General features: G+C 38.2%; 1 protein-coding gene across 41 annotated transcripts in view; it reads left to right on the forward strand.

Moving 5' to 3' along the window:
• Positions 1–24,346, forward strand: part of NRXN1 (neurexin 1) — a 1,286,326-nt gene that overhangs the window by 670,017 nt on the left and 591,963 nt on the right. For 29 of the 41 annotated variants that reach the window (XM_038395430.2, XM_038395431.2, XM_038395444.2 and 26 more), the window contains 2 exons: positions 9,399–9,572; positions 20,171–20,290. In XM_038395430.2, the coding sequence (XP_038251358.1) occupies positions 9,399–9,572; positions 20,171–20,290 (294 nt within the window). Of the gene's footprint in view, positions 1–9,398; positions 9,573–19,183; positions 19,211–20,170; positions 20,291–24,346 lie in introns of all 41 variants that reach the window. The other 12 variants (XM_038395424.2, XM_043511917.1, XM_043511928.1 and 9 more) reach the window with 1 other exon arrangement.

Here is a 24,346-nt window from a genome sequence, read left to right on the forward strand (position 1 = left end):
TTGTAACTAAATAAACAATTTATCTCTTTTGTGTTTTTTTTCCAGATGTTAAAAAAAGAAAGAAAGAAAGAAAATAATTGGACATGAAGTTGGTTAATTATAGGCAATCCATGAAGCTCTCTAACATTTGTAGTAGTAATAGGGTTTACTTTGGGTAGGCTGCAGCCTGTAGAAGGGGTCCAGATCTCTTACCATTGAACAGATAAGTCATTCCCTCCAGTGAGGGCAGTAGTTCACATAGACAATATGCAGACAAATAAACAGACACAAATTTAGAGCCTGTTCCCCCAAGAGCTTAGATCACGTAACTCACATTGAAGTCTGTAGGAGTTACATGTAGGGAGAACATGCAGGAGGAAGGCCCATAGTGTGTGATCATATGTAGACAGATATTCAGCATGAATGTCTTGTGTAGAGAGTTTACAATTCACTGTAAACAAGACAAAAGCAGGTGTAAGCGAGTTTGGAGCATGGTCTGCTGATCCCGCTAATCTCTTTCAGTAGACAAAGGGCTAAATTCTCCTCTAACTTACTGGTCCTGTAACCCCCAATGGTGTTTACTGCATATACTTGATTTCTCCTTTTCAACACTCAGAGATTCTGCCTTGTTTTCATTTTCTGATGGACTGAATTATGTGGAGAATCTAATTGTCCCTTGTGAATGTGGAATTGAAGCCTTCATGGAAAATAAAGAGGGTGTGTGTGCGCTATGACAGTGGCTCTCTCTCTTTTTCAATGGAAAATGTGAACAAGTCATGAAGAAACAAGTCACGAAGAAACAACAACAAAAATGCTTTTTTTTCAAAAATGTAGTGCTAGAGTATATCCAAACAATACAACTTTTAGTAGAGAGTAAGACATCATTATGCCACTACAAGAGCATAACATCAACAAATTACAACTCCTGGATCTTATATAATGACATGTCAGCTCTCTTGGCCCTAGTGCATTGAGGGGCAAAGCAAGATTTTCCCTTCTCCTTCATACAATCATAGAAGATTAAGGTTGGAAGAGACCTCAGAAGGTCATCTAATCGAACCCCCTGCTCAAAGCAGGACCAACACCAACTAAATCATCCTATCCAGGGCTTTGTCAAGCCGGGCCTTAAAAATCTCTAATGATGGAGATTCTACCACCTCCCTAGGTAACCCATTCCAGTACTTCACCACCCTCTTAGTGAAATAGTTTTTCCTAATAGCCAACCTAGACCTTGGCCACTGCATCTTGACACCATTGCTCCTTGCTCTGTCATCTGCCACCACTAAGAATAGCCGAGCTCCATCCTCTTTGGAACCCCCCTTCAGGTAGTTGAAGGCTACTATCAAATCCCCCCTCACTCTTCTCTTCTGCAGACTAAATAACCCCAGTTCCCTCAACCTCTCCTTGTAAGGCATGTGCCCCAGCCCCCTGATCATTTTCGTTCCCTCCGCTGGACTCTCCAATTTATCCACATCCTTTCTGTAGTGGCGAGCCCAAAACTGGACAAAATACTCCAGATGTGGCTTCACCAGTGCCGAATAGAGGGAAATAATCATTTCCCTCGGTCTGCTGGCAATGCTCTTACTAGTGCAGCCCAATATCTGGTTAGCCTTCTTGGCAACAAGGGCACACTGATGACTCATATCCAGCTTCTCATCCACTGTAATCCCCAGGTCCTTTTCTGCAGAACTGCCGCTTAGCCAGTGGGTCCCCAGCCTATAGCGGTGCCTGGGATTTTTCCATCCCAGGTGCAGGACTCTGCACTTGTCCTTGTTGAACCTCATCAGATTTCTTTTGTCTCAATCCTCGAATTTGTCTAGGTCCCTCTGGACCCTATCCCTACCCTCCAGTGTATCTACCTCTCCCCAGCTTCGTGTCATCTGCAGACTTGCTGAGGGTGCAATCCATTCTATCATCCGGATTATTAATAAAAATGTTGAACGAAACTGCCCCAGGACTGATCCCTGGGGAACTCCGCTTGATAACGGCTGCCAACTAGACATCGAGCCATTGATCACTACCTGTTGAGCCCAACAATCTAGCCAGCTTTCTGTCCACCTTATAGTCCATTCATCCAATCTATACTTCTTTAACTTGCTGGCAAGAATACTGGGGGGACACCATATCAAAAGCTTTCCTACCCATTTGCTCCAGATTAGTGTGTTTGGGGAAAGAAGGCAGCAGGGGTGGGGGGAGTGAACATACAGTGCCCCTCACTCTTTTGTGCCCAAACTGAAACTTCAAGTGGCCATACATGGTCATGAGGGGAGTTATAAATTTCCCCTTTGACCCTGTCTGAGCATGTCATCTTGAGTCAAAATGTAGCCCATAAAGCTAGTCAAAAATTACCTATCTCAACTATTTTTATAGCAAATGACCTTTTTTTCTAAAGAAAAAAAACAATTTCTTTTAAAAATGTTTCTTCCATAGAAAACCAAAAACAACAAATTTCTGGAAAATGTTATTTCCCCTTTTCTTTCCCTTTCTGCACATCTTCTTCCCCTTTTTGACAGCAGAAAAGACAGGGATGGGTGCAAAAACCAAAAGGCCAAAAAAGCCTTCAATTTTTGTTTTTTGAGAGCAGATTTTATTTTTCACATGTTGTTTTAATGAAAACATATCAGGGAATTAAAAAATCCAAAAATTCCCCAAAACAGTCTTTTTTTTTTAACCAGCTCTCCCTTTAGTAAATATTTTACTTTTATTTTCCATCAGTTTTGTCAGTGATGAGAAATATTTTGCCTAGTTAGTATAGTGCAGTGGTTCCCAAACTTGTTCCGCCACTTGTGCAGGGAAAGCCGCTGGCAGGTTGGACTGGTTTGTTTACCTGCCGCATCCGCAAGTTTGGCCAATCACGGCTCCCAGTGGCCGTGGTTCACTGCTCCAGACAAATGGGAACTGCTGGAAGCAGCGGCCAGTATGTCCCTTGGCCCGCGCTGCTTCCAGCAGCTCCCATTGGCCTAGAACTGCGAACCGTGGTCACTGGGAGCCGCAATCGGCCGAACATGCAGACACAGCAGGTAAACAAACCAGCCTGGCCCGCCAGGAGCTTTCCCTGCACAAGAGGCAGAACAAGTTTAGGAACCACTGTTCTAGTGCTAAAGCAGAGATGTCACATTTTTCTCCAAATTAATTGTATCTGTGATAGTGCCTGGTTTATGAACTCATCACTGGCTATCAAGTTCAATGGACTGGATTTTTTCCGGCGGCTGGTTTTTATTTGTTTAGTTTTGGTTGTTTGTCTTCTGCTTCTTTAAGCAGTTGAGCATAGCTTTCTGCTGTTCTGAGAGTTTCTCAAGCATATAGGAAATAATGTTCAGTGATTTGAAACCTGCTGCTTCAGCTGATAAATTGTCCTCCTCTTGCAGCTTAGTCAGGATATTTACTGAGCCTGGAAAGAGTTGCCTATGGTTGCCGCAGATTTTTTTTCATCTCATCACAAACATATTTCCAGTGTTCCAGTTTATGCAGGAAGTCACCAATGAGCAACGTAAGCAGTTTGCTAAGTATGACATCTTTTACAATGCTAAGTATGGTATATTTTACAAAACACAATATATGCTATTACAGTGGTCCTATTTTTTTAGAAGATTAATCATGGCTAGGAAGATGTAATTAAACCATAAATTATTTCACCAGAAACATCATGCTATGTATATTCATGTTTCTGTGGGTCTTATGGTTAACTAACGGAGCATCTTGCTGATGACTTCCAACACATATTTACAGGAGTAATCTGAGCTTCTCTTCTTATAATTCTGCTATGACCTTGATTTGTAATAGTTATTCATTGGCCCTTGAATACATGGCTTCATGTAACAGTGGACTGCCTTGCCTAAGAAAAAGTTCTAGGCATTATTGGGATATCATCATATTGAATCAATATCTCTAAAGGTTTTAATGAATCAAAAGAATCTGGAAGGTTCTGCGTGGACAATGGAAACTTCTTTAGGTTTTATAGTAGAGTTGACAAGAATGTGAAATGAAAGAGGAAGAAATTAATCTTTGTGCTATAGCTCTGGTATTTTGTTGACTTTCTTTTACCTTTCTGAAACTTCCCACTTTCAAGTCTACCATAATAAATTCAGAGAAATTATATCTATGTCAGACAACCATTGACAGATCAGTAGTTCAGAAAAACTCTTAGGGTTTGATTTTCATTGTGTTTCATATGAGAAAAAGAAGGAACATTTTCATTATCTGCCTTATTTCCAATGCAATGGACTGAAAATGTACCAATTACAGTCCTACTAAGGAAATAATTATGTCCTATTTGTGGGAATGTAGGAATTGCTATAGCAGATCAGACCACTAGTCTGTTCTATCTGATGCCCTACCTTCAAGAGTTGACAACAGCTAATGCTCCAGAGGAAACCATTGTTGACTCTTCAGATCACGTAGCCATTTGATATGGGTAGAGAATTCCTTCTTGAACCCCAGCAGGCAACAAGCTTCTGTTCTGAAGCATGAGATTTAATTATTCTTAGTATGCGTTGCTATAGATATTGCTAATGTGTGGACTGGATGACTCAAAGGAGTAGTAATATGATACAAAGTACTTAATCTCTAGCTCACTGATTCATGTCCAATTCAGGTTAACAGGCTGGTCCATAGTGACTAAAATTGTTAGTGTCTGAAAGACATTTGGTGGCCTATGGGAAATGAATTGGTGGTCTCAGTCCAATTCCCTATAGACAATCTAACAATCACCATTGCTGGCATTAATTGGCTACCTTACTGTCAGTCTCAGCAGAGACCAAAATTTAAATGGGAATCCAAACTGAACTACTCTCAGCCCTATATGTCATCCTTCCATATAAGGGTCAAGATACTTTGCTGAAGCATTCCCTAGAACCTTTTGTATAAGATATAGGATTTCAAGTCTCAAGGACTTCCATATAAAGAAACACTACAGTGTCCTCCAGCTGTGGTCAAAACCACTATATCTTACACTAGTAATACAGGTGTACTTCAGTGTGTATAATATTGTAGTATTCTTATAAGATCCCTGAAACTCAATACCTTTCACTACCACATGGTGTTATGTTATTTGGTTGGTTGGTTTTGAAACAGTGATAAATTATCTAGCTCCTTTTCATACCTGGTCATATACTTAAGGCCAGAATATCCAGTATGATCTTTGCACTTTGTGATGTTCAGAAGTTTGGCCATAATTGTCTAGTAGAGAATTTCCCTTGTGGAGAGGAACTCTCTGATGGTGTAAACCTGTTGGGGCAGTTCCTGTGCTAGACGTACTACCCTCAATGCCAGTGTAAGGAGAATGGCAGGACAGGAAGAGGATCCTGGTAGAATGTGTCTCTACTACAAAAAACCTCCACTGGTATTTGGTCTTTCCTGTGATTAACTGGTGCTGGAACCAGGCCAGCACAGCAAGTCACCCTTTCCCTGAGCCAAGTGGAGCCTAGGTACAGGAGGTAATTGAAACCTCTGACTCTATCTTTGTGGGGGTTTGTGTTAATCACAGTTAACTCAAGCGATTAACACAAAACATATTAACTAGATTTTAAAAAATAGTTGTGATTAATAGCAGTTTTAATCACAGTGTTAAACCATAATAGAATACAAATTTAATTTTATAAACATTTTGGATTTTTTCTATATTTTCAAATATATTGATTTCAACTATAACACAGTTATAAGTGTAGAGTGCTCACTTTGTATTATTTTTTTATTACACATATTTTCACTGTAAAAAAATAAACAAAAAATAGTATTTTTCAATTCGCCTCATACAAGTACTGTAGTGTAATCTCTTTATCGTGAAAGTGCAACTTACAAATGTAGAACTTTTTTGTTACACAACTACACTAAAAACAAAACAATGTAAAACTTTAGAGTCCATTCAGTCCTACTTCTTGTTCAGCCTATTGCTAAGACAAACAAGTTTGTTTACATTTACGGGAGATAATGCTACCTGCTATTTATGTACAATGCCACCTGAAACTGAGATCAGGCATTCACATGGCACTGTTGTTGCTGGCTTTGCATGATATTTTCATGCAAGATATGCTAACCATTTGTATGCCCCTTCATACTTCTACTTGTAAGCTCTAAAGTGTAAATGCTCACAGAGCCACTCATGAAATCACACAGAGAAAGTCACTAGCCAAATCCCCCCAGCTCCCAGCCTTGTACATCAGGAATATACCATCTTGCAGTGCTCAAGACCCTTTCTTGAGCAATGCAAATGTATTAATTGGTTTACCACTTCATTATTGGAAAGTGGATGTACAGCAGCCTTTGTAAACCTGAGCAAATTTACCAAGCTTTTCAGGCAAATTCACAGGTAAAGATAAACAAGATTATTGATTACAAAAGATAGATTTTAAGTGATTATAAGTGATAGGCAAAAAGCCAGAGATAGTTACCAAAGAAAACAAAATAAGCGCACAATCTAAATTCTAAACCTGTAAGACACTAAGCAGTATTTAGATCAAACAGTTTTCTCACCCCACTGGATGTTACAGTTCATAATAAACAGGTTTCACCCTTGAAACCTGGGCCAGTCTTCACTGTTGGAGTCTTCAGTCTTCTGAATGTTCTTGTTGCTTGCAGCGTTGGTGGGGGGAGGAGAAAAGAACAAGCATGGGGCCACTGTGTTCTTTTTTATACTCTTAGTCCATGTGCTTGGAGAACACAAGTCCAGGCATGTCTGGTGGGCTTTGCTGAATCCAAGGTGAAGAAATACCCTCTGTGTGTCTCCTCTGAGTGAGACATTAAACTGCAACTCCTCTGCTGGACAATGGCTAGAGATGTCTGTTCAGCACCCTCCTGGGAGTTGGTTACTTCCTTTGTTGTTGTCTATGGATAGCTAGTATCTGGGCACATCCCAAACCCACAGTGTATTTTAGTTTCAGAGTAGCAGCCGTGTTAGTCTGTATTCGCAAAAAGAAAAGGAGTACTTGTGGCACCTTAGAGACTAACAAATTTATTAGAGCATAAGCACGAAAGCTTATGCTCTAATAAATTTGTTAGTCTCTAAGGTGCCACAAGTACTCCTTTTCTTTTTAGTGTATTTTAGTGAAAACCATTCAACACAATTCTTATAATTTTATATGCATTAATGATACACATATTTAGATGGAACAATGGGTTTCAGCCGATCATAACCTTTCCAATAATACCTTACATGGCAAGCTTTATATGCAATATCACAATTATATACAGATGAGGAATGTGAGAGTTACAGGGTGCTCCCCCAAGGGAAAAAGTGTCCCAGAAATATTGTACAGTAGTTAAGATACTAACCTAGGATTCTGGAGACCCAAATTCAATTCCATGTTCTATCACAGACTTCCTGTGTGACATTAGGCCAGATATTCAAAGGTATTTAGGCTCCTAAGTCCCATTGAAATTAATGGTAGTTAGGAGCCTAAATACTTTTGGGGATCTGGGCCTATGTTCCTCATCTGTAAAATGGACACTTCCCTACCTCACAGGAGTGTTGTGAGGATAAATACATTAAACACTGAGAGGAGCTCAGATACAATGGTCGTGAGGTCATGTAAGTACCTAAGAGTTTTATTAACTAATTATAAAACGGTGAGTAGTATTAGGGTATCAGCTTGTTGGGACCAAGAAAGTGTCTTATTCTACTTATCCTATTGCACAGAATACAAAACAATCATATAGTATGGTGGCATTGTACTTGTAGCCACTTGAAACAGACAAATATTGTATCCTGTTTATCTTGATAAGTTTATGGAGGAGATGGTATGATGGGATAATGGGATTTTGGTAAGTAATTGATCTTTAAATATTCAGGGTAAATAGGCCAAATCCCCTGAGATGGGATATTAGATGGATTGGATCTGAGTTACTATAGAAAATTCTTTTCTGGGTATCTGGCTGGTGAATCTTGCCCATATGCTCAGGGTTTAGCTGATTGCCATATTTGGGGTCGGGAAGGAATTTTCCTCCAGGGCAGATTGGAGAGGCCCTGGAGGTTTTTTGCCTTCCTCTGTAGCATGGGGCATGGTTGACTTGAGGGAGGCTTCTCTGCTCCTTGAAGTCTTTAAACCATGATTTAAGGACTTCAATAGCTCAGACATGGGTGAGGTTTTTCATAGGAGTGGGTGGGTGAGATTCTGTGGCCTGCGCTGTGCAGGAGGTCGGACTAGATGATCAGAATGGTCCCTTCTGACCTTAGTATCTATGAATCTATGAATCTTTCATTGAGATATCAGAAAGTCTAAAAATCTATTCACATGAAGGTAACATCAAACCAGCAATGTATGCTTGTTTTCTTTATTTTGATTTTAAAAGATGACTATAAAAGACTCTAGGGAGCCTTAAAACATAACTGGTACTGGAAAAAAAATAAAGTAAAAACCTCACAGCATGAAAATTATTCAATTGGGAAGTCAGCCTCTTACAAAAAAGCTCCTTTCCACCCCTTCGTTATTGTTGGAAGCATACCTTACGCCCTCTCCAAGCTCCCCAGTCACATGTGTGTCTTTTGCAACATGCTTGGAAGATCACCAAAATCAGGCTATTTTGGACCAAAGTGGGAGCAAGTTCCAGCATCTCAAAGCTCTCACTCAGAACACCATAGTGATGGTGTCTCCCCATAAAATATGTGACAAAACACAAAATACAGACTAGGGATCTGATGGCGAGGCAGCAATGCTGCAGAAAAGGACCTAGGGGTGACAGTGGACGAGAAGCTGGATATGAGTCAACAGTGTGCCCTTGCTGCCAAGAAGGCTAATGGAATTTTGGGCTGTATAAGTAGAGGCATTGCCAGCAGATCAAGGGACGTGATCATTCCTCTCTATTCGACATTGATGAGGCCTCGTCTGGAGTACTGCATCCAGTTTTTGGCCCCACACTACAAGAAAGATGTGGAAAAATGGGAAAGCATCCAGTGGAGGGCAACAAAAATAATTAGGGGACTGGAACACATGATTTATGAGGAGAGGCTGAGGAAACTGGGATTGTTTAGTCTGCAGAAGAGAAGAATGAGGGGGGATTTGATAGCTGCTTTCAACTAGCTGAAAGGGGGTTCCAAAGAGGATGGATCTAGACTGTTCTCGGTGGTAGCAGATCACAGAACAGGAGTAATGGTCTCAAGTTGCAGTGGGGGAGGTTTAGGTTGGATATTAGGAAAAAACATTTTCACTAGGAGGGTGGTGAAGTACGGGAATGTGTTACCTCGGGAGGTGGTGGAATCTCCTTCCTTAGACGTTTTTAAGGTCAGGCTTGACAAAGCCCTGGCTGGGATGATTTAGTTGGGGATTGGTCCTGCTTTGAGCAGAGGGTTGACCTAGATGACCTCCTGAGGTCCCTTGCAACCCTGATATTCTATGTTATTTAGAAAGAGAATGCCAGATATTTAAGCAAACCAAAAGACCTTCTAGCTCTCTTTTCTATGACTAATATTTACTTCTGTTTAACAGGTGATTTGTATATTGGAGGAGTGGCGAAAGAAATGTATAAATCCTTACCAAAACTGGTGCATGCAAAGGAGGGATTTCAAGGTTGCCTTGCATCAGTTGACTTAAATGGACGTCTGCCTGATCTGATCTCAGATGCCCTGTTTTGCAACGGGCAAATAGAAAGAGGATGTGAAGGTACTGAACATCATAATAGTTTCATCATACGTACTTCCAATATAAAGCAGATATTCTTATAGCTCATTGTGCAAGTGTTAGACCCATCCTGCTGAGTCCTGTTTATTTGTACTGTCTACATGGTGGGTTTATATTTTACCTGTGTAATTAGCATTGTGCCTCAGTTGTAGTATAACTTGTGTACACTATTAATGAGGGTAGATGCCCACGAGGGAGAAATGTGTACCTACTCAACAAAGCACAAACTAACCTAAGAACATTAATTTACCTCTTGAATATAATCTGTAGGTTCTGCTCTTCTTTAGTGACAAGCTGGTTTTCATGTCTTTTGTTTGTTTGTGGCATATTTTATTTAATCATGGTAACAGTAACAATTAGCTTCTATATAATACTTAGACATTAGCTAATGTATAAGCAGTGTCCCAGTGTCTGTCCTGTATTATGTGACCTGCTTAGATTATGATTTTTTGGTTGTAAATCTTCTTATCCATTGAAGTTATTAAGGCCAAACTGTGCTCTGTCACACACTGTATAGCTTTAGTGGCTCCAGTGGAACAGTGTGGGATGCAAGTTAGGAATGAATTAGGCCCCAAAAGATTTATTTGAATATGAAATCAAAGATTTTGCCCTGGATGATTACAGTTTTGGTTATGAGGGCAGATGGGCTCTGGCTATAAAATGTGGATTTTGATTTCAAGGAGTCAGTAGTACTAGGGTGTTAATGTTTAAGGGTTTGGCTACGGTCTATCTCTAATTCCTCCAGTAGCTTCACTCCACATAGTTTTCACTTTTATATATTAGTTTAAATTAATTCTCTGTCCCTACATACACTTTATTCACATCATTCTGAATTTAGCAACTGTCTTTCAGTACATTACTTTCACTAAAGTACCATTCTGCTTTGAAAAGTGACTACAAAAATGGCATTGTGGTGTTCCATGTTAATATTCTCTTAATGACTTTCAGATCAAGAAAATGTTTGTTTTTTTCATTAACTGCTTAAGCTTAATTCATTCTTTCTCTTTCTGGCTGAGTGAGTCTCTCATTGTTTAGCCACACTGACATAGCTTCAACATTGGGCCAGAGAGAGAGAGAGAGAGAAAGCATGAGAATGACTCTGTATCACGGGGGTTAGAGCACTCCCTTGGGAGATCCAGGATCTAAGTCCCCTGCTCCGATGACCTTTTAAAATTATTGATGCAAAGTGGAACAGCTTCAACAGGAGAGAATGAAAGAGCCCCCTTTCCACATCAGATTATCCCCTAGCCCAGCTGTTGGGTCACTCACCTGAGAGATGGCAGATCTCTTTTCCCACTCAGATGGAGAGGGGGTCTACCTGGTGAGTCTCCTATTCACTAGCCTCAAAATTATAAGGGAGGTTCTTCTTCTGGCTTCTTGCTAAAATAGTATATGTGCCTAGCACCCACAGAGGGTTTGCAGCTGAGATTCCCAAATAGAGGGAAACATCTGCCTGCAGCATGGACTTAAGCACCTATCTCTGAGAGATGGGTGAGGCTTAGCACAGACCCCACAGTTTGGCATCTCACATTAGTTCTATTAGGTGAGGAACTTCCTAGCATGCTGGCTTTTGGGAATCCCATTTGAAGGCAACTATCTTTTCCCGTTTGTTGTATAGAGAGCCGGGGCTCTGCTCTCAGGCTTTTTGAATCCCATTGATTTTATAGGTGCTTAAAAGTTCTTGTGAACTGAGGCCCAGTTCACTCTCCAAGCTAGTGGAAAGCCCCCTTCCAGGTCCTTTCCCCAAGTCGTGAGCCTCCTAATTACTCGCCTCAGTTTTCTCCCTAACTGTGATGCTTACTGGTCTTTTATCTGAGAACCAGGTTACCTTCAGGCTGTTATCTGATCCCTGGTCTCAAAGCCATCCCCTGAGATCCAGCTTAATTAGTCATGGGTGGGGCTGAGCCCACCTCCCTTAGAGGGCCATCCTATCCTGTGTCCTTGTGGAGAATTCCCATAAGAATCAGCAGGAAGTCAATTTTACCTTTAGTAATGGTTTTGGTTAATGGGCTTGATCCAAAGTTCATTAAAGTCAATGGGAGTCTCTTCATAATTACAAAGGGCTTTAGATCCAGACAAAAGTAACCTAGTAAGATTGGGCCATTAACAGCATCATGAGTAGCTTAAAATCAGGAGATTCCTTATACTTTTGAGAGAGTTGGCAACAGTGTTAGTACGTGTGTGAGGGATGCAATAAAGACAATGATAAGCACCACAGAAGAGCCCATGAATAAAATACATATTAATTTTAATTTAATATGTACTAGAAATAATGCAGCATGCCAAAAATATATTTTAAGATAATAAAAATATGATAAAGAATGTAAGAAATTAAAATCCTTGAATATGAGTTTGCTAGAGTCACCATATAGACAACTAAACACTCATTGATTACCTTGATTACTGTCTATTCCATTCCTTCACAGAGACAAGGTGGGGGAGGTAATATGTTTTATTGAACCAACTTCTCTTGGTAATAAAGACAAGCTTTTGAGCCACACAGGTCTTCTATAGGTCTGGGAAAGGAAAGAAGAGCTGTGTGTATCACAAAACTTGTCTGCCTCACCAACAGAAGTTGGTCCAATAAAATACATTACCTTACCTACCTTGTCTCTCTAATATCCTGGGACTGACATTCCTACCATTCCTTCACATTCATTCTTAAACTAAAATAATCCTAACCACCCATTAATGTACTTAGACTGTATAAAAGAGATGAACAGTTGGTAAAGAAGTCATCAGAATAATGAAAACACCACTGATTATTTAACCTAGTTATTGTCATATAAAATGAGAGATAAACAGACAGGAGTAGCCTACGTTTATTTACCTGTGCATAAGTATTAATAGCGAGCTCTTATCCATATCCAGGTAATAAAATATAGTCCAGTCTACACATGTAGTGTCAATAGCATTTTTAATAGGGCTGTCAATTAATTGCAGTTAGCTCAAGTGATTAACTCAAAACAAATTAACTCAATTTAAAAAATTGATTGTGATTAATCATAAGGTTAATCACACTGTTAAACAATAATAGAATACCAAATTAAATTTATTATAAATATTTGTGGATGTTTTTCTACATTTTCAAATATATTGATTTCAATTACAACACAAATACAAATACAAAGTATTTGTAAAGAATACACAAAGAATACAAAGTATACAGTGCTCACTTTATGTTATTATTTTAATATGAATATTTGCACTGTAAAAAAATAAACAAAAAATAGTAATTTTCAATTCACCTTATATAAGTACTATAGTGTAATCCCTTTATCATGAAAGTGCAACTTACAAATTTAGATTTTTTTTATTATAGAACTGCACTCAAAAACAAATCAATGTAAAACTTTAGCGCCTACAAGTCCACTTAGTCCTACTTCTTGTCAGCCAATCACTAAGACAAACAAGCATTATCTCCTGTAAAATGCTGCCTGAATCTTATTTACAATGTCATCTGAAAGGGAGAACAGGCATTTGCATGGCACTTTTGTAGCTGGTATTGCAAGCTATTTATCTGCCAGATATGCTAAGTATTCACATGCCCCTTCATACTTTGGCCACCATTCTAGAGGACATGCTTCCATGCTGATGACACTTATTTAAAAAATAATGTGTTAATTAAATTTATGACTGAATTCCTGGGGTGTGGGGAGAATTGTATGTTTCTTGCCTGTGGTTTTAGCCACATTCTGCCATATATTTTGTGTTATGAGAAACTCGAATGATGACCCAGCACATGTTGTTCAATTTAAGAACACTTTCACTGCAGATTTGTCAAAACGTAAAGAAGGTACCAAGGTGAGATTTCTAAAGATAGCTACAGCACTCAGCACAAGGTTTAAGAATCTGAAGTGCCTTCCAAAATATGAGCAGGGCAAGGTGTGGAATATGCTGTCAGAAGTCTTAAAAGAGCAAGACTCTGATTCGGAAACTACAGAATCCAAACCACCAAAAAAAAAAAAAAAAAAGAAAACCAACCTTCTGTTGGTGGCATCTGACTCAGATGATGAAAAAGGACATGTGACATTCCTCACTGCTTTGGATCGTTGTCAAGTACAACCGTCATCAGCATGGAAGCATGTCCTCTGGAATAATGGCCGAAGCATGAAGGGGCATAGGAATGTTTAGCATATCTGTCACGCAAATACCTTACAACACCAGTTAAAAAAGTGCCATGTGATTGCCTGTTCTCACTTTCAGGTGACATTGTAAATGAGAAGTGGGGAGCATTATCTCCCATAAATATAAACAAACATGTTTGTCTTAGCGATTGACTGAACAAGAAGTAGGACTGAGTGGATTTGTTTTATTTTTGAGTACAGTTTTATTAAAAAAATTCTTCATTTTAAGTTGCATTTTCATGTTAAAGAGATTTCAGTATAATACCTATATGAGGAGAATTGAAAAATACTATTTCTTTTGTTTATCTTTTTTACAGTGCAAATATTTGTAATGAAAATAATAATGTAAAGTGAGCTCTGTATACTTTGTATTCTGTGTTGTATATAAAATCAATATATTTGAAAATGTAGAAAACATATAAAATGTTTAAATAAATGGTATTCTATTATTAACAGTGAGATTAAAACTGCAATTAATTGTGACTTTTTAATCTCACAATTACAATTATTCTTTTTAATCTCACATTTAATCATGTTTAATTTTTTTAATCATTTGACAGCTCTAAGTTTTAGGTGATCTATTTTCCTTTTGAGGAAGACTGGCTGCTCATGTTTGATCAGTCAGATCTTAAAGTTCTCCCCTATGTGAGAAGACTGCAATATTGCCAAGCCTAGGCATTCAAAGATTATGAGACAAGACCCCAAAATCATGAGATTGGCTTAAAAATCATAATATTTGTATTTGCCTTCTGGTTTCTGAGTAGATTTTCTCCATTAATCATAAGAGATAGGAACTTACTTTAAGATGATCATATAATCAATTGACTGTATGAGTTGGGACTTTAAGAAAAATGCCAAATATCATGAGACTTTTGACCAAATTGTGAGCATTGGAATTATACATGCTTACTTAGCCCTGGTCTAAACTATGAGTTTAGGTAGAATTTAGCAGTGTTAGATCGATTTAACCCTGCACCCGTCCACACGACAGAGCCATTTTTGTCGACTTAAAGGGCTCTTAAAATCGATTTCTGTACTCCTCTCAGACGAGGAGATTAGCTCTGAAATTGACATCACTGGGTTGAATTTGGGGGAGTGTGGACGCAATTCAATGGTATTGGCCTCCGGGAGCTATCCCAGAGTGCTCCATTGTGACTGCTCTGGACAGCACTTTGAACTCAGATGCACTAGCCAGGTACACAGGAAAAGCTCCTGGAACTTTTGAATTTCATTTCCTCTTTGGCCAGCGTGGCGAACTCAGCAGCACTCAGCAGCGCAGGTGACCATGCAGTCCCCCCAGAATTGTAGAGTGTAGAATGTTTTTATGCTTCCCCTATCATGTCCATCCCTATGGTTATTGCAGATTAGAAGGTGAAAAAAATGCACTTGTGATGACATGTTTTCCAGGCTCATGCAGTCCTCCTGCACTGATAGGGCACAGCTTAATGCATGGAGGCATTCAGTGGCAGAGGCCAGGAAAGAATTCCTGTATTTGCTTAACAGCAAAAGTAGCATGCCTCGCTAGTGATCCTGCCCGAGCCAGGTCACTGGGTCACATGCATTCCGCGGTGTGTCAGCCTTGGGTGGAGGCATGACTGTTTTGTGAGCAGGAAGGCCATAGATATAGATCTTGCATTAGGTAGCTTCTGTAGCTAGAGAAAACATTCCTGTGCATTTAGCAAAGTCTGTGGTAAAAAAAAGAGAAGGCCCATGACACACCAAACTATTAATAATATACAACCACATGTTACATAAAGTATAATAGGGACAATGCGAGGGATATGTTCAAGCTGGGTTTCTGAAGTGTAGTGGTTATCATGTTCATCGAACACGTGAAAGGTCCCTGGTTCAAAAGTGGGTGAAAACAGGTCCCTGTTCCTTTTTCTGACTCCCCTCCTGCATTTTTAGTCTTAGAACAGATTGCACTGTGAAATTTTACTTTGACTTATATCAATTATGAGTTAAATAATATGGAAGCTCTCTCTAAGTTATAGTCCCAGGTTTCTTACCTTTTCAGCTGCTCTGATAAATTAACATTTTTGTTAGGGGCAGGGGAAAATTTTCATAAAGCCTTTTATAGGGACTAAATGCTATCTAGGACTCTGAAATAGTCTTAACGTGGCCTGTAGAGTGCAATCCTTCATTCTGGATTTGTCATTCCACAAGCTGAACTGCTCCTTACCATTGTCCGGGCTACATGAGCCATGGGAGCAAGGGGCAGGTTGGGGTAGGTGTGACAGTGCGATGCTGCTGGCTGGGAGAGCAGCCTGAGGCAGAAGCCTCCAGCTCGCATGATATTCCGGGCAAGACTGAATCTCCATGAGAGGAAACTTAAAGAAAAGAATGACCTGGAGTCACTCCCTCTCTAAGAGGAGGATAGCCATGTCTGTCCAGGCGCCCCTGATCAACCTCACCAAGGTCTACCAGGAGCACCCAGTGGCTATCAATCCTACTGCACCATCTGCTGCGAAGGCAAGGAGCTGCTGCTGTGTAGCAATGCAGTATCGCATCTGCCAGCAGCACCCAGGAGATGGACGGTGAGCTGAGTGGGCTCCATGCTTGCGGTGGTATGGCAAGCACGGCAGCAGGCTGAGCGGGGCCAGCGGATGAGCGGGACCCCAGAAAAAAGGCATGGAACGATTGTCTGTTGTTGCTTTCACAGAGGGAGGGAGGGGGCCCAATGACATGTAGCCAAAACAACCCGCGACAAAGCTTTTGCCCCATCAGGCACTGGGAGCTTAACCTAGAATTCCAATGGTCAGCGGAGACTGCGGGAACTGTGGGATAGCTACCCACAGTACACCACTCTGTAAGTCGATGCTAGCCATAATAGTGAGGACCCACTTCGCTGACTCAATGCTCTTAGTGTGGACATACGCAATCGACTGTATAAAATCGAATTATAAAAATTTACTTCTGTAAAATCGACCTGATTTCGTAGTGTAGACATACCCTTTAGTCTCCATCCGACAATTGATAGCATTTGATAGACTGCTATGTCTGTTCAGAGACTCATTGCCACAGTTCACCCTTGTGCTATCACTTGCAGGATCAGGGCTTCTATTTATTAGGCTATTGTCCTGAAAACACTTATATGTATGTGCTTAACTTTACTACCATGAGAAATCCTATTGATTTCAGTGGAATTACTTCTGTGTTTAATGTAACACATGTGCATAAGTGTTTGCAGGATCATGGCCTGGTTTGTGATACTTTTCACAGGTAGGCAGGTGGGACAGAAAAGGCAAGTTTTTAATGATCACAGGAATTCAGGGTTGCCACCAAAAACAAATGCCTGTTCCATGTAGTTTTGGTTCTTGAATAGAAGTTAAACTTTGTGGAGACCTCTTTGTTGACAAATCTTCAATGACAAGAAACTATAAAGATACAACTGTAAAAAATTGCTAAATAGACCTGTGAATAATTAAACGAAAGCTAGATCATTACAGTCACTTTTATGGTTTGGTCATTAGGGCCAAATCTTGCTCTACTGAATTCAATAATTTTTCCATAGACTTCAGTTGAAGTGGGATCAGGGCTTGCCATAGAAAAGTTTAATATTTTCCTCAGCACACATGGTGATGGACTGTGGTGACATAAGGTAACTTCTGAGTTACCTTTCTGATGTGCCACAAGACATCAAGACAGACCACTAGGTAATATGAAGCTTTTGTTTAAATGTGTAAATCCCAAACTAATCCATATCCTTCCTTTACAAATATAAAATTAATTACCCATGCAAAGAAATAAATCCAGTCAATTTTAAAAAGTCCGCAACAAAGATGAAACAAAATTATATTTATACCACAAGTACTCAAAGCTGCATATTATCACATCTTACTAAATAGCTTAGATAAATAAAAATAGATCTATAATATGTACATAAAATTATGAACCCAATGGTAATATTTATTGACATTTTCTAGCATCAGTTAAACATACTTTATTCTGTCAAGAAATATGATTTTTAAAAAAATATTATTTACACTTAAAACCAGTCATATGGCTGTAACCAATCTGTGTTTCTTAGCAAATTCTGTTGGAGAAATATTTACACACAATATGCAAGAGCTGCAAAGCCATAAACACTCAGAATGATATGAGCAATAGCAAAAACTCATTAAGGCAATTGTTCCATAAGTTACAAAAAGTATTTCCTTCTACATCCATGCATTTTAGCATTCACTTTATTCTATTTTTTTTGCCTCAGTGTCTGTGTTTTTCTACTTTACTTCTGCATGACTTTTTTCTAATTTTAATTTGATGATGAAATCTAACATTGCATAACTAAAGTGTAAATAAATGCATGTATATATAGCATTTAAACACCTACAGATATTTTCACTTCATTTTTGTAAGGTGTCCAAGTAGCAAATTCTGTTTTAAAAAAAATGTGAGTGACTTGTCAACCATCATAATATCCAAAGAATGATGCAATGCCCAAATATTTAAAGAAAAACTTTTGAACTCAAAACTGCTAAGAAAGTGGAATGGCTGCCCTAGATGTCCCTTCTTTGTTGAATGCAGATCACCAGCTGCTACATAAAATTTCAGATTAATCTGATAGATACCAGCATTTTAGTATACAGGCTAAATATATCAGAGCTAATTAATACTTTTGGCTAAACTGTGATCAATAGTATACTCTATTGCTAGACCTAGTCATGTGAGGATCTTTTGGGTCCCAATTCAGCAAGGTACTTAAGCACTTGAATAACTTGAAACATGTGACTAGTCACATTTATGTGCTTTAAACTGGGCACATGCTTAAGTATCTCACAGATTTTGGGCCTTGTTAAATACCCCCAAATGAGTGATTCTTATATGATTAGATAAGAAAATTCCACATTAGGAGCTTTCAGTGGGATTTAATTTAAAATAAGATTTAAGTGGATGTCTCTGTCTCCAAAATGACTGAAAAGGGTTTTATAAGGATTAGGCCCATATTATTTCCTTGATTAGTGCATGCCAATGGGAGATCTGTGTATGTTGATCCAAGGCAATATATGGTTCATGATGTATATTTCTATCTTAATTCTCCCAGTCACACAGAAAGGTCTAGAGGAGAGGAAGATGGGAAGGGATAATGTCCTAATGACTTTAGAATTCACTGTATCTGAACATGACAAATGACTACTCAGGATGCAGCCATGCATTCACTTTGCTAATGCATTCATATCTATCCAAAAAGAAGAAAAAAACTTTTAATGTTCCTTCATTACATGTCATCAGCTCAATTAACCATTATATTTGTAGTAAAATACTGGCAAATTACTGCTTTCTCATTTTGGCTTGCCTAGAGATTTATGGCTATTAGCATTAATTTGTTTGTGTTATATGGCATTTCTTTCTCTTTTTAACAGCAGCATGCACTTTACTCTGAATGTTTTTCCTGTGTTTGCTGCCATTTCAATATTGCTTACTAACATATAATATATTTTGCCTTTTTTTATTTTGCTGACAAAGTTGCATTGATGAAAGCTGATTTGCAAGGTAGATAGCCCTGTGTGTATTAAACAAGACTGAAACCCAGAATGCACAGCTGGATTTCTACAATAAATGCTCTGTACATTTCCTGCAATAAAGTGTGTTGTTTTATTTCCGATTTTCTCTTTTTACCCCTAAATATGATATAAGAACCTTCATTTTATGGCATATTTTGCATAAAGGCTTTCAGTCTTGAATATGTTTGTATAGTGATTGCTTTAGTACTTTGATCATACCTTTTAAAAAGTTCTTTTATTTTTCGTGGTCTAGTTATGAATCTCTAGAAATAGAATAGCTTTCTTTTTCATGTGTATGTCACATTTGGGCATGCCAGCTCATTAGTACTCTGATTTATTTATTTTTTTTCTGTTTAAAAAAGAACCTGCATGGGATCACTAAAGCATGTGAATCAATACTTGCCAACATTCCTTCCTGCAAACCCGTCCCCCAACTCCTCTTTATTTTAGACTCAGCTCTTTTTTAAAGTAGTTTCTGGGATTTCAGGTACATTACAATGTAGCTTCATTTCCTAGCCTCTTTTTAATTTTCTGATCTTGTTTCGTGTAGCTTTATTTCCCATTTTCCATGGTACCTGGTTTTGCTGGCTGGAACAGGAAAAAGAATAAATAAATTAATTTTATGAAAGAAAAGATTTAACCTGTTAATGGTGTAATGTGAAATTAACCATAGCTTGCTACAGTGTTAACATCCCTACTGCCCTTGGATTAACTCTTGCGTCTGTTTGTTTTCTTTATATTTATGAGTTCTGTTCTGTCAGTCTTAGAGCCAAAACAAAAGATCTTGTAATTTTATATTGCTCCACATAACACAGAAAGTTTTAAATAAATTCTACTTTAGATCCCTTTGCTCATTAGGTTCAAGACGTTGGCAACTACCATGTGATCCAAAGACAAACATGTTACTTTGAAAGACAAAATGCTAGTCACTTCTGTATGTTCTCATCAGGCCCCAGCACCACATGCCAAGAGGATTCATGTGCAAATCAAGGAGTGTGCTTGCAGCAGTGGGATGGATTCAGCTGTGACTGCAGTATGACTTCCTTTAGTGGACCATTGTGCAATGATCGTAAGTATATGAGAGAATGCTTATCTAAAAGCCTTACAGCTCAAGGGCAGTATTTAAAGAAAGTGTCTGAAATTTGTATTATTTTAATATTATATAGTTAATGGAACTGGCAAAACTCTGAGAAAATCTATGATGCTTGTAGGAAGAACGTGATGAAGCATTACAGTATAAATGGGGGACAACAATCTTATATCTAACATTGTGAAAGAATTTAGGTTTATTATACTTGATTGCATATCTAATGAATTGATGGTTACATATTTGAAATGAGCCTTGCATAAACATTACAAATAGTTTTTTTCTGATTAGAAAAAACTTTTCATATTTCATTATCTTAAGCTATATTGTAATTTTGTAACTTTATTTCATGAGAGCTGTAATTACTATGAAACAGTTGACAAGGCTCATTATCTTTCTTTATGGATTTATTTAGATGACACATTAAGCTCTGTCAAATAAAAAGCACTCTAAGTGTTTTAGGGTTTTTTAAAAAATTTCATCTGAATAAACACAAATATCATATACCAGCCATCTGGTTCTCAAGTACAAATGGAAGTTGTGATAAATATGGGACCTGCTTCACCAGTGTGCTGCTCTGGTTTCATGCCAGTCTAGACCCCTTGATTTCACTGGAGTTAGCTTGGTATGAAATTGCAATAATGCAGCAATGAATAAGGCCTATTTGATGAAAGAAACTATCAAGATTTCTTACTGAGGATTAAACTTTACCACATTTGAGATGTCTGTTTATTGGGAACCTTTGCATATTTACAAGAAGGTCATTTCAGTCAGACTTGGCATCTTGATTTTCACAGTTGTGTACATGTATTTTAATGAGAGCGTGGTTTCCACATCCTGCCAAATATGGTAGAAAGTGTTAATATAGATATCTAGTCAAGCATTTTTTGGCTACTATATGCAATTTTGGCTATCCAATCTACAACAAAGTTCATTTCTTTATTGGACAAGATCTAGACCAGCATCATAACTGTGATTATCTCAAAAGAGTTAACAATGCTTGGTTCAAATGGTAGGTCCCAAGCAGTTATGAGATTAGAAATTAAAATATATGGAAAATTTATGGCAAAAGATTCTCATAAGATTCCCATTGTTGGGGTTTTTTGTTATTATTTTTAATTGTTGCCCAAACTATACCCATTTTTTCATGATCTCCCATCACAAAAGTGGAAGAAAACCAGTTCTGGAGATGTACACTTTCTGATAGAATGCATAATGGGAGATTCAAAGCATTTAGGAGAGAGTCTACCGTTAAGCCTTCAGACACACAATTCCAAATTTCAGAGGCCTGATGTGCAGGTAAAATGGGTGGGGTTCTTGTACTACTAAATGCAGTTGGTTTTGATGCTAATTTGGATGCCATGTATACTTTCATGGGTGTCTTATTGATATTGTTACAGATCTCAAAACACTGGGTAAAATTCAGTGGTGTTTAACTGAGCTGAGCTTACACTGATGTCAAGAAAAAAATTGGCTCAGTTAAGGACAGCAGAATTGTCTCATGCGATTTAGTAATAACAGTTTTTTGTTGCTGAAGAATAAAGTGCACTTTAAAACATAATAAGTGCAGTCTTCAGCTGGTGTATTTTAGCATTGCTCCATTGAAGTCAACAGAGCTACATTGATTTACAGGAACTGAGAATCTGCCCCAGTATTCTGACATAAGAAAATTTCTATACTTGTTAATTCATAAATTTGGATTTGCCTTTTTCATATTTATAAACCTAAGTAAAACAGAACAGAATGATGCATGTAGCATATTAGAATAACAAAACACTGGGTTATTTTAAGGTAGGTAGCTCTTTAAAAGTTATCAAAATAATGTGAAAAATTAAAAAAAAATAAAGTATCATTATCTGTTACTTGATAAGTGTAGCATGTAAAATCCTACTATTTTTCAGAGGATTAAGAAGAAAGCATTGTCTAGCTACTTTTTCTGACTTTTCTTGCAAGTCTTAGTTAACATATTTCTTAAAATTTGTACAAATGATGTTGCTCTTTTTAGGTTGATATTTTCAGTATGTCATAGAATCATAGAAGATTAGGGTCCGTAGAGACCTCAGGAGGTCATCTAGTCCAACCCCCTGCTCAAAGCAGAAACAACCTCAACTAAATCATCCCAGCCAGGGCTTTGTCAAGCCGGACCTTAAAAACCTCTAAGGATGGAGATTCCACCACCTCCCTAGGTAACCCATTCCAGTGCTTCACCACCCTCCTAGTGAAATAGTGTTTCCTAATATCCAACCTAGACCTCCCCAACTGCAACTTTAGACCATTGCTCAATTACTGTCAACTAGTCTGACCTCAATTCATGAAAGTTTGACATCGTGTCATCTCTAGTCTTCACTTACATACCTCTCGCTGGTCTTTAATTTCCACAGCAGAAAGTTCAGAGGAAATGGAAAACAGGGAAAAAGTAGTACAGAAAAATACAGTTGTGATAGCTATGCAAAAAACCCATATTTTATATATATATATATATATATATATATATATATATGCATGTAAGAGATTTTTTATGAACTAAAGTGCTATTCAGCATAAGTTAAGGATATCAAAATTCAGCTCAAAATAAGCAAAGCATGAAGCAGTTTCCTCTTCTGACAAATTGAGTATGTCCTATACGTATCTGTAAATGGGGAGGAAAAGATTCTAATGATCAGGGAATGTACTTCCTGGAAGAGTGAAACTAATATCCTCTGTGAAAACTGATTCATGCCAGCATGTCTCAGTTTATAGCATAGGGGACCATATTCAGGAATATCACTAGAATCTGTAAACATTTTCAGTCCAGAAGAAACTTTTTAAGTGCATCCAGTGTAACAGATATATCACACTTGTGGATCATTAATGCCCATGATGACACAGGTAGGGACACGTTACATGGTGTTATTTCCTAGTTACTGAAAGAGAAGCAGTATAGGGATGCCTTGACCCACAATGAGGACGAGGTTATCACTACTTCTGCTATGATATGACACTTGGAGATGCAGGGCAGCAATGCTCTGTAGATGTGGTGTGTTGGAAATGTTATATTGTTAAATGCAAAGCAGGCCATTAGAAAATGTTCTCACAAAATAGGATTACATAGAACATTGTGCAAAAAGGACAGTTGATGACTATTCTTACAAATGGTTGGCATCCTGGCTCCTCTGAGAAAAAACATCACAAATATCCTAAGTATTAGTAACTGCAGATTGTGGAGTGAAAACTGTCCTCCCAGGGCACTCAGCTTTTTCGTAAGAGTAGGATGAAAATAACTCTGGCAACAACAGCAAAAACTAAAAACCCAAATCAAATGCTCTGAGTCTTTCTGTGACTTTACATCTGTTTTCACCACCACAGTCCATAAGTGTAACTACATTAGTGAGCATAATGTCATATTTTTGGAAACAAATACCACTATTATGGTCTGGAAAATAGCAAAAATAATAACATTGTCACATTACATTAATATTGAAGCATTGAGGTGCCAAATTACAGGGCAGCTTCAATGCTGTCTGTTACCATAAGGGAATAATATATCAAAGAGTTGTATTTGTGATGGTGTTGCTAACACTTTGTCAACACTACCATTAAAATCCCTCTTTCCAATGGTTTAGATCTTCACCAAGCAATCTCTTCTGAATAGAAACTTGACATTCACAGCCTGTATGAATAGAGAAACTTTGTTCCTGAAATATGACTAAATTAAGTTCAGATTTTCATTAAGGATATACAAAAAATCCTTCTGTCTTATTGTGAATCTTCTCTAACAAAAGACTCTGACTTTTAACAAATGAAAGAAACATATCAATGTTGCAAGACTACTGTAGATGTGGTAATTTAATTTTTTGATATAGTATAGAATCAAAGTTACATTGCTTAACAAATCAGGGTGTTGCCCATAGTTATTGTCAGATTTGCTTCTAGAGTAGCTAAGATACAAATCCATAAAACATCACAACTTAAATTCAAGGCAACTTGATGCAGTTGCAGGTTTGGGCTATATGTGGAATTGTAGGCAGGGATGATAGCACCACCTGTAAATACAGTTGC

Source organism: Dermochelys coriacea, chromosome 3 (genome assembly GCF_009764565.3).
Source record: "Dermochelys coriacea isolate rDerCor1 chromosome 3, rDerCor1.pri.v4, whole genome shotgun sequence".
NCBI classification, from domain to species: Eukaryota; Metazoa; Chordata; order Testudines; family Dermochelyidae; genus Dermochelys; species Dermochelys coriacea.